The sequence below is a fragment of the Cyprinus carpio genome, chromosome A17 (genome assembly GCF_018340385.1).
Source record: "Cyprinus carpio isolate SPL01 chromosome A17, ASM1834038v1, whole genome shotgun sequence".
In the NCBI taxonomy this organism is placed as follows: domain Eukaryota; kingdom Metazoa; phylum Chordata; class Actinopteri; order Cypriniformes; family Cyprinidae; genus Cyprinus; species Cyprinus carpio.
This window is the reverse complement of record NC_056588.1, coordinates 17,198,873-17,213,514: the sequence shown is the minus strand read 5'-3', so window position 1 is coordinate 17,213,514 and position 14,642 is coordinate 17,198,873. Positions and strand designations below refer to the sequence as shown.

Below are 14,642 nucleotides of genomic sequence, written 5' to 3'. Positions count from 1 at the left end.
TTGCAGGAGCGCGTGGCGCTGTTGCCCGTAACTAGGCAGCAGCGCATATCTGGCAACCCACTGTAGCGAAGGAGAGCAGCGGATTGCATTCTGCCAGTGTAATATCAACATTGGAAAGGACGCGGTCAAAATACGGTGAGTAGAATATTGTTAACATATTATCATTCAAAGGTATTCTTCATACTGTATGACATTAAACAGGCGCTGTGGCCTCTGTGTTTATGGCTCGAGCGTGTGTGGTGCTGCTCTTGTAATGTTACGGCGGCGGGGCCTGAAGAGCAACTGTCACAATAATGGACCGTTTGTTCAGCGGACTTACATGCGTTACATATCACTGCAGGCTCCAGTGTGCTGTTTTATAAAGCAAAACGCAAAATTCATGTGCACATTTTTGGCGTAAAGACAAAAAAGACCCATATCAGTGATAAACAGAGCGCGCAATAGGGCCTGAGTGACTCCCATCATGTAAGATACTGTACTACAGTTTCAGACGTCGTTTACAGCAAAGGATAAATAAACATAAAACTAATGCATTTGTTTGTAACAAATACGAATAAGATAAATATGATCAAATGACGTTAAATTTATGCAACTGATAATAAAACAAGCATGTGTCAATCACTGCTTCATTTCTTCATTCAGACCAGCATATTACAAAACATATGCCTGTATTTATTTATTTATTTATTATTTTTTTCATTATTATGAAAAATACCATTATTAGAGTGCCAGTAATAGTTTTCAGATTTTTTTTCTGATTCTTGATGTGTGAGGGGGAAAAACATGTCCTGTAACTTTATTCGTCATTAGTCTTTAATATAGCATTGCCGTTCTGGAATGTGACAAAACAAAAGGACTGTTTGGTTTTATTTACTGCTCATTTTATTATATATATATATATATATATATATATATATATATATATATATATATATATATATATATATCAAGATGCCTCTGAAACCACATGTTCTCTGACTGTAAATACCAAGTTTTGTCATGAAACTCTGGATGGCGCAGACTGATGGGTCCTTAACGTAAACTGATGATATTCTTTGCATTAAATGATTTGTCACAAGCTTGGTTCATGTTGCATTCGCAGCCAATGAGCTTGCTGCTTTACATTTAAATGGCTGGTTAGCATTCTGAGGAAGTTCAGTTCCTCTGAAACCCTCCACCTTCCCCAGCTCCACTTGTATATATGGGTTATTTTATATGCTGTTTGTGCACTCACATAATACTCACAGCACCATATCAGCATATGTATTAGCAGTAGCGAGTTCCTGTACTTGCTTGAAGCAGCAGCAATAATCTACAAATACAGCAATAACCAACAGCAGCAGCAGCGTAGGAGATCTATTCCGCCAAGACCAAATACATTAACATTGTCATATCCATTACCATGCTAAAATCTCCAGAGAGTTGTCATTATAGAACTTAATAATAACAATATATTTAAAAGAAACATTATTATGTCCTGGCAGAAAGGAGGGGTTAATAAAAATGCCTTCTTTATTAATAAGTTTTCACAGTTTTACCTAAAATTTTTTGTCGGCACATTCAGATATTCATGAAAACATTTACAATCAGGTAATATCATATAATATTTTATGTGTCACACCATGAAATATCATATGATATTACAAACCATGATGTCACACAGAAATTTGTATTTCTAGAATACACAAACAAAAATTATAATTCTATATTCTAAAAATGTTACATTTTCAAAATTCTAAAAAATTCTAAATCATAAAAATGTTACATTTTAAATTATGTATTATTAGCTTGCAAAACCAGGGAAAAAATAAAATAAAAATGTTCAACCGTGCTGACAATTTTAATACATGCAACTGATTTTTTCCCCAGTACTCAAGAATCTAAGCTTTACAAATTTCATGCAGTGAAATACACACATATTGTGTCTCTGTAGAAGATGTGTGTGTGTGTGTGTGTGTGTGTTTTAGAGATGTCATTTCCATCACACAGTCCGCTGGGTGCACCAGATGTGCATGGTTAACAACATCTCTGAAACACTAATCTGGATGGCTTATCTTTGGAGGATTGAAACTTTTAGTGTGATTACAATTTTCAGTGATGCAGTGACAACTGAAGAACAGAACTGAATAACACTTCTGATTAACCAAACAGAAACACCTTCAATCCAGACACAGTGACACATATTCAGAGCATGTGTATGATAGCATCTTTACCTGCTATCCTATGAAATTAATATTTTCAACATGAAATTATAAATATATAAATTTATATAAAATATAAAAACTTGAAATGATTAAAAGATATGGAATTATACATTTTAAAAATATACAGTCACAGATGCTGTAAGATATCAAAGTATTAAAGGGGTCATATGATGCGATTTCAATTTTTTTCTTTCTCTTTGGAGTGTTACAAGCTCTTGGTGAATAAAGAAGATCTGTAAAGTTGCAAAGACTAAAGTCTCAAATCCAAAGAGATATTCTTTATAAAAGTTGAGACTCGTCCACGCCCCCTTCAACTTTGCACTGTGGATGAAGCGGAGTCCAGCCTGGGGTCGTCACATGTGGACTAGAAATCATGTTTATATCATGTTTATAATGGGTTTTATGTTTATGTCTCGTTGCTCCTGCCGGACAGGGCATCACATTATGTTAAGAGGCATAACATTTCCGTCACACACATGAGGTATTCGGCCAATCACAATGCACTGGATAGCTGGCCAATAAGAGCACACCTCGCTTTTCAGAGCGATGAGCTTTGTAAAAATCGACACGTTTCAGAAGGCGGGGCATAGAGGAGAAACAATAATGTTCAGTATGTGGAAAATAATGTGTTTTTTGAACCTTAAACTGCATAAACACATTTCATCACACCAAATACACAAAATAAAGTTCTTTTTAGCAGCATCATATGACCGCTTTAAAAAGAAGTGCAATTAGGTGCATAGTGACTGTTTTTTTTCCCTTTGTTAGGAGATGGCAGTGAATGTATACTCCACATCAGTAACTATTGAGAACCTGAGCCGACATGACATGCTGGCATGGGTGAACGACTCCCTTCAGCTCACATACACCAAGATTGAACAATTATGTTCAGGTGGGTTGTACAAGTGTTTCTGTCTTTTATGTCAGGAATGGCACTAGTAGCATACTCTTTATTTCTGCTCCACTATAGATTATATAAGACTACTCTTAATTTCACAGTAAAAAGGTTTTTACTTTGCCTTTGATCATATATGGGTAGTGTTTATATCTCTTCCTGTGTAATCAGTCAAATTAAAGCATTTACTTTATACTCTTTCTTTATCACTTGACACTAATAAGGTTAACCAATCACTTGTTGATAAAAGACATTTTTCTTTTTCTTTTTTTCTCATCATGCAATGAATGAGCTCTGTTGACCCATGTTCTCTTTTGCTGTTTGTCTTCAGGGGCGGCTTATTGTCAGTTCATGGACATGCTGTTCCCAGGGTGTATTCTTTTAAAGAAAGTGAAATTTCAAGCAAAGCTGGAAACTGAGTTTATACATAACTTCAAAGTTCTCCAGGCAGCTTTCAAGAGGATGAACGTTGATAAAGTTAGTTGGCCTTTTGGAGTATTTGCTTCTATGTACATATTTTTACTTCAAACTTATCTTTAACTTTAACTTTTTTTTTACTTCTACTTTTAAGCTTTACTCAATTAGAAAGTATAAATTAAAGCTTTCAGTTCATTTGGTAAAAAGTATCAACTACAATAACAGTTGACTGAAAGAAGGCATGTTTGTTTATATGGCACATTTCATACTCAATGGTAGATTCAAAATGCTTTACATAAAAGTGATTAATACCGATCGTAAAAGGTTGATGAGAAGAAAAAAATAATAAGAAATAATTGTACTAAAGGTACTAAATAAAAGGACAACAATACAGAGATACTTTTTTTTTAAACAGAAAAAGTAGCCTGTTGATGTGAAAATTAAGGGTTGTGATTGATTAATTAATTGGGTTGTACCCATGTTTTTATGAACAGCAATTAATATTCATGAACCATCAATTTACCATATTATGAAGCTAATTAATATTCATGATGAGTAAGGCCTAGACCTTAGTGTTTGTAAAATAGACATCTTTTATAAAAAATGAGAAGTAACTTTCATCAGTATCCAACATTAGGCCCAGATATTGCTCAACAGATCACTAGTTAAAGAGTTATGAATGTAAATGAGTTATTAAAGGTTTGGCTGATATATTGATGTACAGTAGTATGCATTATATGTATGTTAATAACTAATGAAAGTTATTATAGTGTTAGATGTATATTTTTATCAAGTGATGAGTCAGGGTGCTGGTTTTTGGTGTCAGGTTAGCTGAAAATACTACTTGAGACAAGGGAAGGTGTCTAATGTTCTTTGTCAAATAAGCATTTGTATTCTGTAATTCCTAGGATTGGAGAAAGGATTAACATAAAAATTACCCTTCAAGATTACAGCTGATGATGATTTGTTTTCCTTTTGTTATCCAGATAATTCCTGTGGAAAAATTAGTGAAAGGAAAATTCCAGGACAACTTTGAATTCATCCAGTGGTTTAAAAAATTCTTTGATGCCAATTATGACGGAAAAGAGTATGATCCCATTCAAGCTAGGCAGGGCCAAGATGTGGCGCCTCCACCAAATCCAGGTGAACACTTTTCCCACAAACCCAAGAGAACTGGTTCCTCAGGTAACCTTGAGATTCTGCCGCCAATTTGCTGCATTGATTGCTGAGGCTCTAATGATTGACAGCGTGCTCTGCAAAGAAGCTGGTTGTGCACAGGCCTCAGAATGATTTGCTCCATGACCAAGCTTTCATCAACGAGAAAACAATGAATTCAGCATTAAAACAGTTCTGTGTTGCTCTGTTGGTGCAGTACTAACAAACAGTTTTCCAAAATCAGTTCCTCAGTGTTCTCTCCTGTGCCGTCCTGAAGGGTCATTGCTTGCTTAGTGTCACTTCGGTCAGTCCTATTCATCCCTCAGTCCCTCCAAATTCTTTATTGGTCATTTTAAAGTTATAGTCACCTGAAACGAGTTACCCCCCCCCCCCAAAAAAAACAAAAACCATGCCTTTTATTTTAACCCTCTTTTGCATGCCTTATGAAAGCAATGTTAAACATGACTGATTCAATTTTCTATAAGAATAAAAATTGGACTACTTAACTAAAATAAACAATTTTTTTTTTAAAGAAATTGGAAGCAACGCTATGTGGTAATGGAAATAAATAAATAAAAAATGAATAAAAAAGTTTTAAAAAATAGAACAAAAATAAAACAAACTGTTATAACAGAAACTATTAGAACTGGTTTCACTATATAAATTTCATTTTAATATTCTGTAAATTTAAAAAAAAGTATTTTATAGTTAATACAAAAAGTCACTACTGTTCAAAAGTTTTGGGTAAGTCAAAAACAATACTTTAATTTATATATAATACTTATTTATATAAATATGAAATGTTTCTACATAGCATGTTAGAATGATTTCTGAAGGATCATGTGACCCTGATTACTCTACATAAAAGCCTTCTCATTTTAAATGACTGAACAAAATAATAAGTTACATTTTAAAATATATTACAAATATAAAACAGTTATAGACTCTTTACAGACTCTTTTAAAATGAATTTTATTCACTAATAAATATGAATCTTATTTTTTTAGGTGACAAAAGGCTTTTTTGAGGCAGAGTAATAATTTGCGTCTTTGACCAGAGAAAGATTTGAAAATCAGCACAAGGACATAGTGTTACGAAAAAAACTATTTAAATTTTAAAAATCATCCCTTTATTAACACCCCTTTATTAACATCTTTTTTTGTTTTAAGTCCCCAGAGAGGTACAAAAAGGGTGTCCTAATTTGCTGACAATTGACTGTTTTTGTGATCGTTGGGGTGGATTGGGAATGTGACCTCCATTTAGTTTGTAGTCACATCTCGTCACACTTCCCTTACTTTGGTTAAACCTGCCAGATATAAAGCAGATAACAGGCTTTTGAAACAGTTAATGTTTGATCACACACACACGCAGGCTTAACCAAAGTAATGGGGTGACAAACAGCCCATGCTGTAGCTTGTTAAAGGCTGTGCTTACTGAACCTCTTAGCTCATTTTAGTGAATCATTAGCTCTGTTCAAAAACCTAGTAAGCTGCCTCTTTAGACTATTTAAAGGCATACTTGACCCAAAAATGAAAGTCTGCTGAAAATGTACTCATCCTCAGGCGATTCAAGGTGTAGATGAGTTTGTTTCTTTAACAGAACAGATTTGGAGAAATTTTGCATTATATCACTTGCTCACCAATGGATCCTTTGCTGTGACTGGATGCCATCAGAATGAGAGTCTAAACAGCGGATAAAAATAATAAATAATCCAAAGCACAACTTCATTCCATCACTTAATACTTTGTGAAATGTTTGTAGTAAATAAATTCATAATTAAGAAGTCCTATATATCCATAATATTGCTTTCTTCAGTGAGAAATTTGTCTCGTCTGAATCAGGAGAGAAATATGCACAGTTCAAGCTTATATATCAGTGGATTTTAATGTGAGAGGACAACAGGGGAAGGATTTTTTTTTTTTTTACTGGAGGAAGCGTTATTAAATTTTTCTGAATGTGTTCCAACGAAACAAACTCATCTAAAGTACATCATGTATTGCATGAGGGTGAGTATATTTTCAACAAGTTTTCATTTTTGGGTGAACTATTTCTTTAAAGGCATCATAGGCTCACTCTTGAGGATGGAAAAAAGATTTGCCAGCAAAATGATTTTATGCAGTTCTGGCCAAAACAAGGTACTGAATATCTATATACTGTATATGTGAAGGCAATCCAAAAATACAATGGTATAAGCTTACTGGAAAAAAAATCACTTAAGTTGGTAGAGTTCAGAATTGACTGCTATTTGAGCTCTCATGAAGAGCGCTGTTTGTAGGAGGTTTCAGATCAGTCACTTATGAGGGTCCATTTTGGCCCACTATGGTATGGAACAGAGCTAAATGTGTTTAAAGCTGATAGAAATGACCTATAATTGCATAGATCAGCTTGTACATTTTCTGAACAGCTCCCATTTATTTGAACTAAATGTAAAACATCTCCAATTTCAGGGCCTCAGAGAACATCGCCAACAGTACCTAAAAACATGCCCACACCACAGAGGGTGACCACCACCATAAGGAAGAACCCCACACATGCCCGAAATGGGGGAAGTGATGCTGAAATCATGGAGCTTAATCAACAGGTAGAGTCCCTGGGAGGGTAAGGAAGACTTACTCTACCTTGGAACACTTTGGATTGGAGATTGTAGAAAATGAATAGAAAGAAAGTGTAGGTAGTTTTTGCATTTGTCATTTTTATCTTTTTTTTCTCCTATTTTCTTCAGACCATTCCTTCATCTTCTATCCCACTTATTCAGATTATTGCATTTTATATAATATTCTGAGACTTCATATAGATTGTCTTATCATATGTTCTGATTAGTATCTTACATTTTGTCTTTTTTTTTTTTTTTTTTGAATTGATGGAGCTGAAGTTAACTGTAGATGGTCTGGAGAAGGAGAGAGATTTCTACTTCAGCAAACTTCGAGACATTGAGCTGATCTGCCAAGAACATGAGGATGAAAACAGCCCCATTATCAGTAGGATAGTTGACATTCTGTATGCCACAGAGGTACTGCCAATGTTATGTTTTATATCTTTTTTGCTAATTATTTGACATATTTGTCAGGTTGATTCATAATTTGCGATATCAATATCAATTTGCATCGGCTGTAGACTAATTCCAAGTTGGTCATGCGGATTCGCTGCATTAACCAACAGAAAGATGGCGCCATGACATGACTCAACAAGAGTCAATTTTGAGTTCTAGTGCCAATTATGGTAAAAACACTTAAAAAAAAAAACATTATTACATTATAAACTTAATTTTGCATTATGCTCATTAGTCCCCGCCATCTTGGAAATCGAATTTTGAGCACCATTCTAGTTCTAAGCTGTCTGAAATGCAGCAAAATCTATTGAAAACTCTATACTGTATGTATATATGAAAAATGTCATGATTAGTCTTCAGAATCAAAATCAATTTATTGAAATGGAGATGAAATGACTCTAACCGTAATGCTATTGTTGCTATTGATGTTTTAATTAGAACAGCTATGAAACTGTGACCTAAAATTAAGAAAACTAATCCAATGACACTACTCAGAAACCATAATGGACAAATACAAAAGTGCATTAAAATAACTGAAATACAGTGCATCCATGATCATCCTAAAAATGCCTTTTTTTTTTTTTACAGGATGGCTTTGCACCACCAGAAGATGATGAAATAGACGAGCAGGCCCACTTGGACCGGGACGAATTCTGAGCGTCCTTCTCTTCCACATCATCGTGACCCTTCACCATTTCCTCTCCCCACCACTTTGAATGACTCCCCTCTATCGCACGCTGTTAATATCCTCTCAGTTTCCTACAAATCTGTGGGCTCACCATATATACTCTAACTCTTTGTCCTCCGACGCTGGTTTATGCACTACATACGTATCAACAAACACTCGCCGTCCTCACCCCCATCCAGACAGTAGCACCAACCACGACACATCCTAGCCGTCACAGCATGTTTTACATATCGACATAGAGAATGAACAAAAGAAAAGGTAGCACAACCGACTGAAAAAATGTAAATATTGAGATGAGAAAGCCGTTTTTAAAGAAAAGAAGAAAATGAAGAAAAATGTCACCTGGAATGAAGTTATTTGTTGTGAGATTTTCATACACATTTTCTTTAAGGTCTGTCTCGGTATCACGCCATCCATCTGTGTCTCCAGCTTCAGTCTGCCTCTCTCACTGACTGTACACTTTTAAAGGAAAAGTTCTCACAGAAAGGACTATTCTGTTATCAGTTTCTCACCCTCATGTCGTTCCAAAACCTGTATGATTTTCTTTCATGGAGCAAACGAAGAAGGCTTTTCATTTCCATAGAATTGCAGCAAATAGAGACTAAAGCTTTCACTCTTGAAAAAGGACACAAATGAACCATAAAAGTGGTCCATATGATTCATACACTATATTCCAAGTCATCTATGAGCTTCGGGTACACCTGTGACCAGGTGATCATTGAGTTGATGAAGCTCATGAATTCTAATGAAAGCAGCAACAAGAAGATGTCAAGTTTTTCAGTGAATAACTTTAATTTCAGTCTGTATATCACTCAAAGGTATCATACGGCTTCAGAAGACTTGGAATAGAGCACACAAGTTATATGCACAACTTTTATGATTTTTAAGGTGATTTTGTTTCTCTACTGAAACTTAAAAACATTTTATTATATAATGTATTTCATTGTACAACCAAAGCACCATACATGTTTGGAGTGACATGAAGGTGAATAAACAGAATTTCATTTTTAGGTGAGCTATCCCCTTAAATGACAAAAAAGCAGACACTCTGAGGAAGAATCCTAGTAAAATCAAACTTATGAATCTTTTATATCTGCAAAGATATTGATGTCAAGTTTGTCAGTGACATGAGGGAAATAAATCCTGAGCTGCAGAGAGGACTTTTATACTTTTAATTAATTGGAGGAGCCAGTGACAGGGTAAATAATAATAACTAAAATAATAAAATAATAATAATAAAAACGACATTAAAATATGTCAGCAAGGCTTTAAAATGTGTGAGACAACAGTAACTTATGACACAGGTTGCTTTGCTTATACCCAGGGAGCATGTAAATGTTATACATTGACAACTGATGAGTGATTGTTTGAAAATCATATTTTTCTGTTGTGCTTGATTGTGACATTATTCTAACACCTCATAGACTGCAAAATAGAAACTCACCAAATGGATGGAAAGTTGTATTACCGTCAACCATTGAGCATGAGGGACAGTACTCATTGTTACTGTGGACATTTTATTTTAGTGGCAGTCAAACATGTGATACTACTGATCAGATGATGTCATGTCGAATTGAACTGACGTTTGCTGCTAGAGTTGCTGCATTTATGTGTTTTGTTTTGTATTTATTTCGCTCAGCTATTGAATAGCATATGGGCTGTGCATTCTTAACTGTAAATCATATCAGATTTGTAAAAAGCCCTGATCAAATTAAACAGAGACGCTAGATGTCATTCGTTTGAATCTACTTCTCTCTGTGTTGAGAACCTGAGTCATCTTGTGTTGTCTCAGTATACAGTATGGCTATAATTGTGTTTGCATAAATTGTTTTGAGTAAATAAACATTCGTGAAAATAGATTTTGTCCATGCATTTCATAAAACTGCATATACTGTATGTCACTGCGATCAATCTGTGAAAAATATTGTTTAATTTTAATTTTTATTTTTTGAGCAAAATATGACCTGGCCATTTCATTTTAAGATTCACCCAGCAAATAGTAACATTTTATTTTAGTGAGCTATCAGCAGATCCACCAAACTGCTGATGGGAAACCTGTTGATTACCAGCAATAATACTGTACTTTGCAAGAGTACAACAGAATATTGACCTATAATGGCACTTACCATCTGCTGACTTCAATTCTACAGTCAGCCAACCCAAAAACCAGATCAGGGGAACCAAGAGGACACGCACAAAAGCAATGTGCAAAACTAGAACTTCAGAGGTCACTGACCTCACAGGCGATAAACGCTCACTCTCTGATAGCAGATGGTCGACACCTGTCTGATTTGAACAAACTTGTATTCGCTAAATAGTGATCCTTAAACTATTCATTTAAGTAAACAAATGATTCTCGTGCGCTTACATACTCTGGTGTCACTTTAACGTAACAGGAGCCAATGGCATTCCACCGTGTGTTAAATTTAGTACATAAATGTAAATATTGAGGAAACAGACGATTGTTTTTGGTTGAAGACAGACGCTATGTAAACCATAAAAGTGAGAAAAAATAAAGAACAGTTGTTTTAGTTTTTGTAAACATTTTTATGTTCCATATTTAACCTAAAAACCCCCATGATTAATATAAACTCTTTATTTTTTTCCTGTTTAATCGAATATCCCCCCGGTTGTAGATAAATTTGTTAATACATTTTTAAAATAAATAAATAGCTGTTTTACAGTAAGTCTGAACAGAAGAAAATTCAGTTGTCTTTTGCAGGGAAAACGTGTAATGCTTAAACTATTCTGAGTTGACAATTAGACAACAAATATTTTCACTACTCAATAATAAAAACAACGGGATGTATATAATACATAGAAGAAAATGATTCTTGCTAAAAAACAATTTAAAGAATTCAATTATCAAAAAAACACAGGGGCAAATGCAAATTAAAGGGGTCATATGATGCGATTTCAAATTTTCCTTTCTCTTTGGAGTGTTACAAGCTCTTGGTGAATAAAGAAGATCTTTAAAGTTGCAAAGACTAAAGTCTCAAATCTAAAGAGATATTCTTTATAAAAGTTGAGACTTGTTCAAGCCCCCCTGAAACGGCTCGTTCTAACACGCCCCCACATCTCTATGTCACTATGTGGGAAGATTTGCATAACGCCACCTAGATGTTCAGGCAAAGAAAGAAGGCATACCTTTTATTCTCATTGTAGTATTGTTGTTGCTGCTGCCGCCATGTCGTATAGACGCTGTGTGTTTCACTGTGAAAGCAAAACTACTTTGTCTAAAAGAGGATGATATCCTCTTTGTCATGCCTGGGGCTGATCCGTGCTGGTCGCTGAGGAAATACATCAACTTTGCACTGTGGATCGCCGAATTGGCTTTCACCGTGGATGAAGTGGAGTCCAGCCCGGGGTCATCACATGTGGTTACTGCAAGACCAAGGTACGCGCCTTCGTAGAATCTGCCTCAAGCCGCCTGCCTCTGCTCACTCAAGCCGGCTGCGGCTCACTCTAGGCCTCCGGCCTCCGCTCACTCAAGGCCGCGGTGTGTGATGCTGTTTCTTGAGAAATCGAAACTACTTTGTTTTTGCCTTCCAAAAGAAGACACGACTAGAAATCATGTTTATATCACGTTTATAATGGTTTCTATGTTTATGTCTCGTCGCTCGGGCAGGACAGGGCATCACAATATGTTCAGAGGCGTAACATTTCCATCACACACGCTTGAGTCATTCGGCCAATCACAATGCGCTGGATAGCTTGCCAATCACAGCACACCTCACTTTTCAGACCGATGAGCTTTGTAAAAATCAATGCATTTCAGAAGGCGGCGCATAGAGAAGAAACAATAATGTACAGTATGTGGAATATAATGTGTTTTTTAACCTTAAACCACATAAACATTTCATTACACCAAATACACAAAATAATGTTCTTTTTAGCAGCATCATATGACCCCTTTAAATTTTTTTGGTGAACTATTCCTTTAATTTTTCAACATATGCTAAAAATGATAAAAACCCATTTTAGTAACAGAATGATGTTGATGTTAAAATGATAAAATTTTCTCTTCCTTTTTACTATCAGGACGAATAGAAGCATCAGATTTGATGGGTTGTGAATGGTGCACTGAGCAGAAGCCGCCAGCCCTGTTTCTTCAGACAACACCTGACAACTTCCTGTCATGAGTCAGGTTTTTCGAACTTTTTCACATTTTAATTTTTCTGTTTCATTACTTTTCCTGTCCTGTCCCTTTACTCCCATTTCCTTTTCCCTTTCTTTGTCTCTTTACATCTATTTCCCTTTCCTTTTTCTGTTTTCTTTTTCCTTTTCCATTTCCTTTTTATTTCCTTTCCTTTTGCTTCCCCTTCCTTTGTCCCTTTACTTCCTTTTCCTTTTTGCTTTCTTTTTACTTCTTTAGCTTGCCCATTTTTCCTTTCCTTTTCATTTTTCTTACTTTTTCCTTTCCTTTTTTCTTTTAATTCCCCTTTCTTTTCTTTTTTCCTTTTCCTCTTCCAATCCTTTTCCTTTTTTTTCTTATCCTTCCCATTTCCTTGTCCTTTTACTTCTACTTTCTCTTCCTTGTACCTTTCCTTTTCCTTTCATATTGCCACAGAATCAATAAAATATTAATATTTGAGCACCAGTTATATAATAGAGCAAAATAAATCTACCTTTAACATGTTTTTCAGTTGTTTAGCTCTTTCTCTCAATGTTTAGCAGGGCTTGGCCTCTCTTGATCCTCATCGATATGAAATTGCAGCCCTCAGTGTCTCAGACAGTGATGAGGACATTTTGATAGAGCTTACTTCATCACTCCAACAGGATATCAAAAAGTCAGTTGGCCGGCCTCGGTTATTGTGATATTATTATCTAGAAGAACTCTTCTCACCACCTCTTTGCAGACTGGTTGTGTACCCACCTCCTCCAGCCAAAGGGGGTATAACCATCACAGAGGAGGACCTCAGCTGTCTTGAGGAAGGAGAATTCCTAAATGATGTGATAATAGACTTCTATCTAAGGTTAAAAAAAATTCAAACTGTGGCTATCTACTTCAGTATATTGGAACTGTAATGATCTAAATCTTGTTTTTTGGCCAGGTATTTGGTCTGTGAGGAGCTGGAAAAGGAGCATGCCTCCAAGTACCACGTGTTCAGCTCTTTCTTCTTCAAGTGCCTCACTCAAAAAGATCATAGCAGGCTTCCAGGAACTACACGTTTATCGTAAGTATAGAATATGGTATTGTAAAAAGTACATAAATGTAACTGTTAAACATAACACACTGTACTGCAGCATTCAAGAGCACCGGCACAGTCGAGTGAAAACATGGACCAGGATGATCAACCTTTTTGACAAGGACTTTATATTTGTCCCGATGAATCAGATATGAGTCTCTTAACAGAGCTGCACGTCCTGCATCCCTGGTGAGCTTTTAATAAAAATGTTCTTGCAGACTTTCAGGGTGTGTAGGTTATAGGTAAAATAAAGAGCATGTCTTAATAAGAGCCCCTCCTGTGTGATGTGTCCTCAGGGCTCACTGGTACCTGGCTGTCATCTGTTTTCTTTGCAAGATTTCACAGGCCAGTGGTTTGGATCTTCGCCTCAGTGGGCGAAGGTATTCAGTGGAGTATCTCTGCGATCAGTCTCCACCCAATCCCATGTCCCTCTTCTGCTCTCCAGAATGCTCAAAGCAGCTCTCCAGATGGAGTCAATCCATAGGTAATTTAGAAAACCAATGTGGTGCCAGAGAAAAATGGCGGTGTAGATAAAAGACAAAATATGTTAGATTAAATATTTTGCTTCTTTTTGAATAAGAGAACATGGAAATACAAACTGTTTCATGATACAGCACTTAATAAAACATTTAAAAAATTTCTGTGTATATTTGGTTCTTTTTGATCACTGATTTTGTAACGACTTACATGTTCAGTGTTGTAAGCTATGTGTCATGCTGTTAATTTTTCACCCTTTCAGATGATGAGGCTGAGGATGATGTTCAGGTAATGTGAATTAATCACTTTCTAACTCTGTAACAAATCAGTGGAGAGTGAATTAACTTTTTCTTTTTTTGAATTACAGACTGTCAAGAACAGATCTGTCCTTAACAGTAAAAGTAATGTCTCTAAACAGTGAGTCAAGTTTTCCTTCCCCCCATGTTTTCCCTTTACCCGTCACTAGATGGCAGTAACAAGTCAATGTAATGCTCCATTGTACCCAGTCATATTGATGGACTGGCTGTGTTTGTAGGCCATGCATACTCATGATGGACTCCTTCGCCTT

The 14,642-nt window shown here is 35.8% G+C and overlaps 2 protein-coding genes across 3 annotated transcripts; both read left to right on the top strand.

Moving 5' to 3' along the window:
• On the top strand, positions 1–10,265 carry LOC109061159 (microtubule-associated protein RP/EB family member 3-like). 2 transcript variants are annotated; one of them, XR_006162164.1, is made up of 8 exons: positions 1–135; positions 2,973–3,096; positions 3,431–3,576; positions 4,503–4,659; positions 7,119–7,252; positions 7,529–7,681; positions 8,309–9,103; positions 9,244–10,265. XR_006162164.1 is itself a non-coding variant. In XM_019078293.2 (7 exons), exons 2-7 carry the CDS (start codon positions 2,976–2,978, stop codon positions 8,375–8,377), a joined length of 780 nt encoding a protein of 259 aa, XP_018933838.1. In that variant the 5' UTR covers positions 1–135; positions 2,973–2,975; the 3' UTR covers positions 8,378–10,265. The 2 variants fall into 2 exon arrangements, 1 of the variants encoding a protein (XP_018933838.1); XM_019078293.2 differs by having other exon boundaries at positions 8,309–10,265.
• On the top strand, positions 9,093–14,195 carry LOC122148117 (sentrin-specific protease 6-like). The gene is made up of 4 exons (XM_042773395.1): positions 9,093–9,180; positions 13,240–13,384; positions 13,463–13,585; positions 13,656–14,195. The coding sequence occupies exons 1-4, from the start codon at positions 9,093–9,095 to the stop codon at positions 13,750–13,752; spliced, it is 453 nt and encodes a 150-aa protein (XP_042629329.1). The 3' UTR covers positions 13,753–14,195.
• The last annotated feature ends 447 nt before the right edge of the window (positions 14,196–14,642 follow it).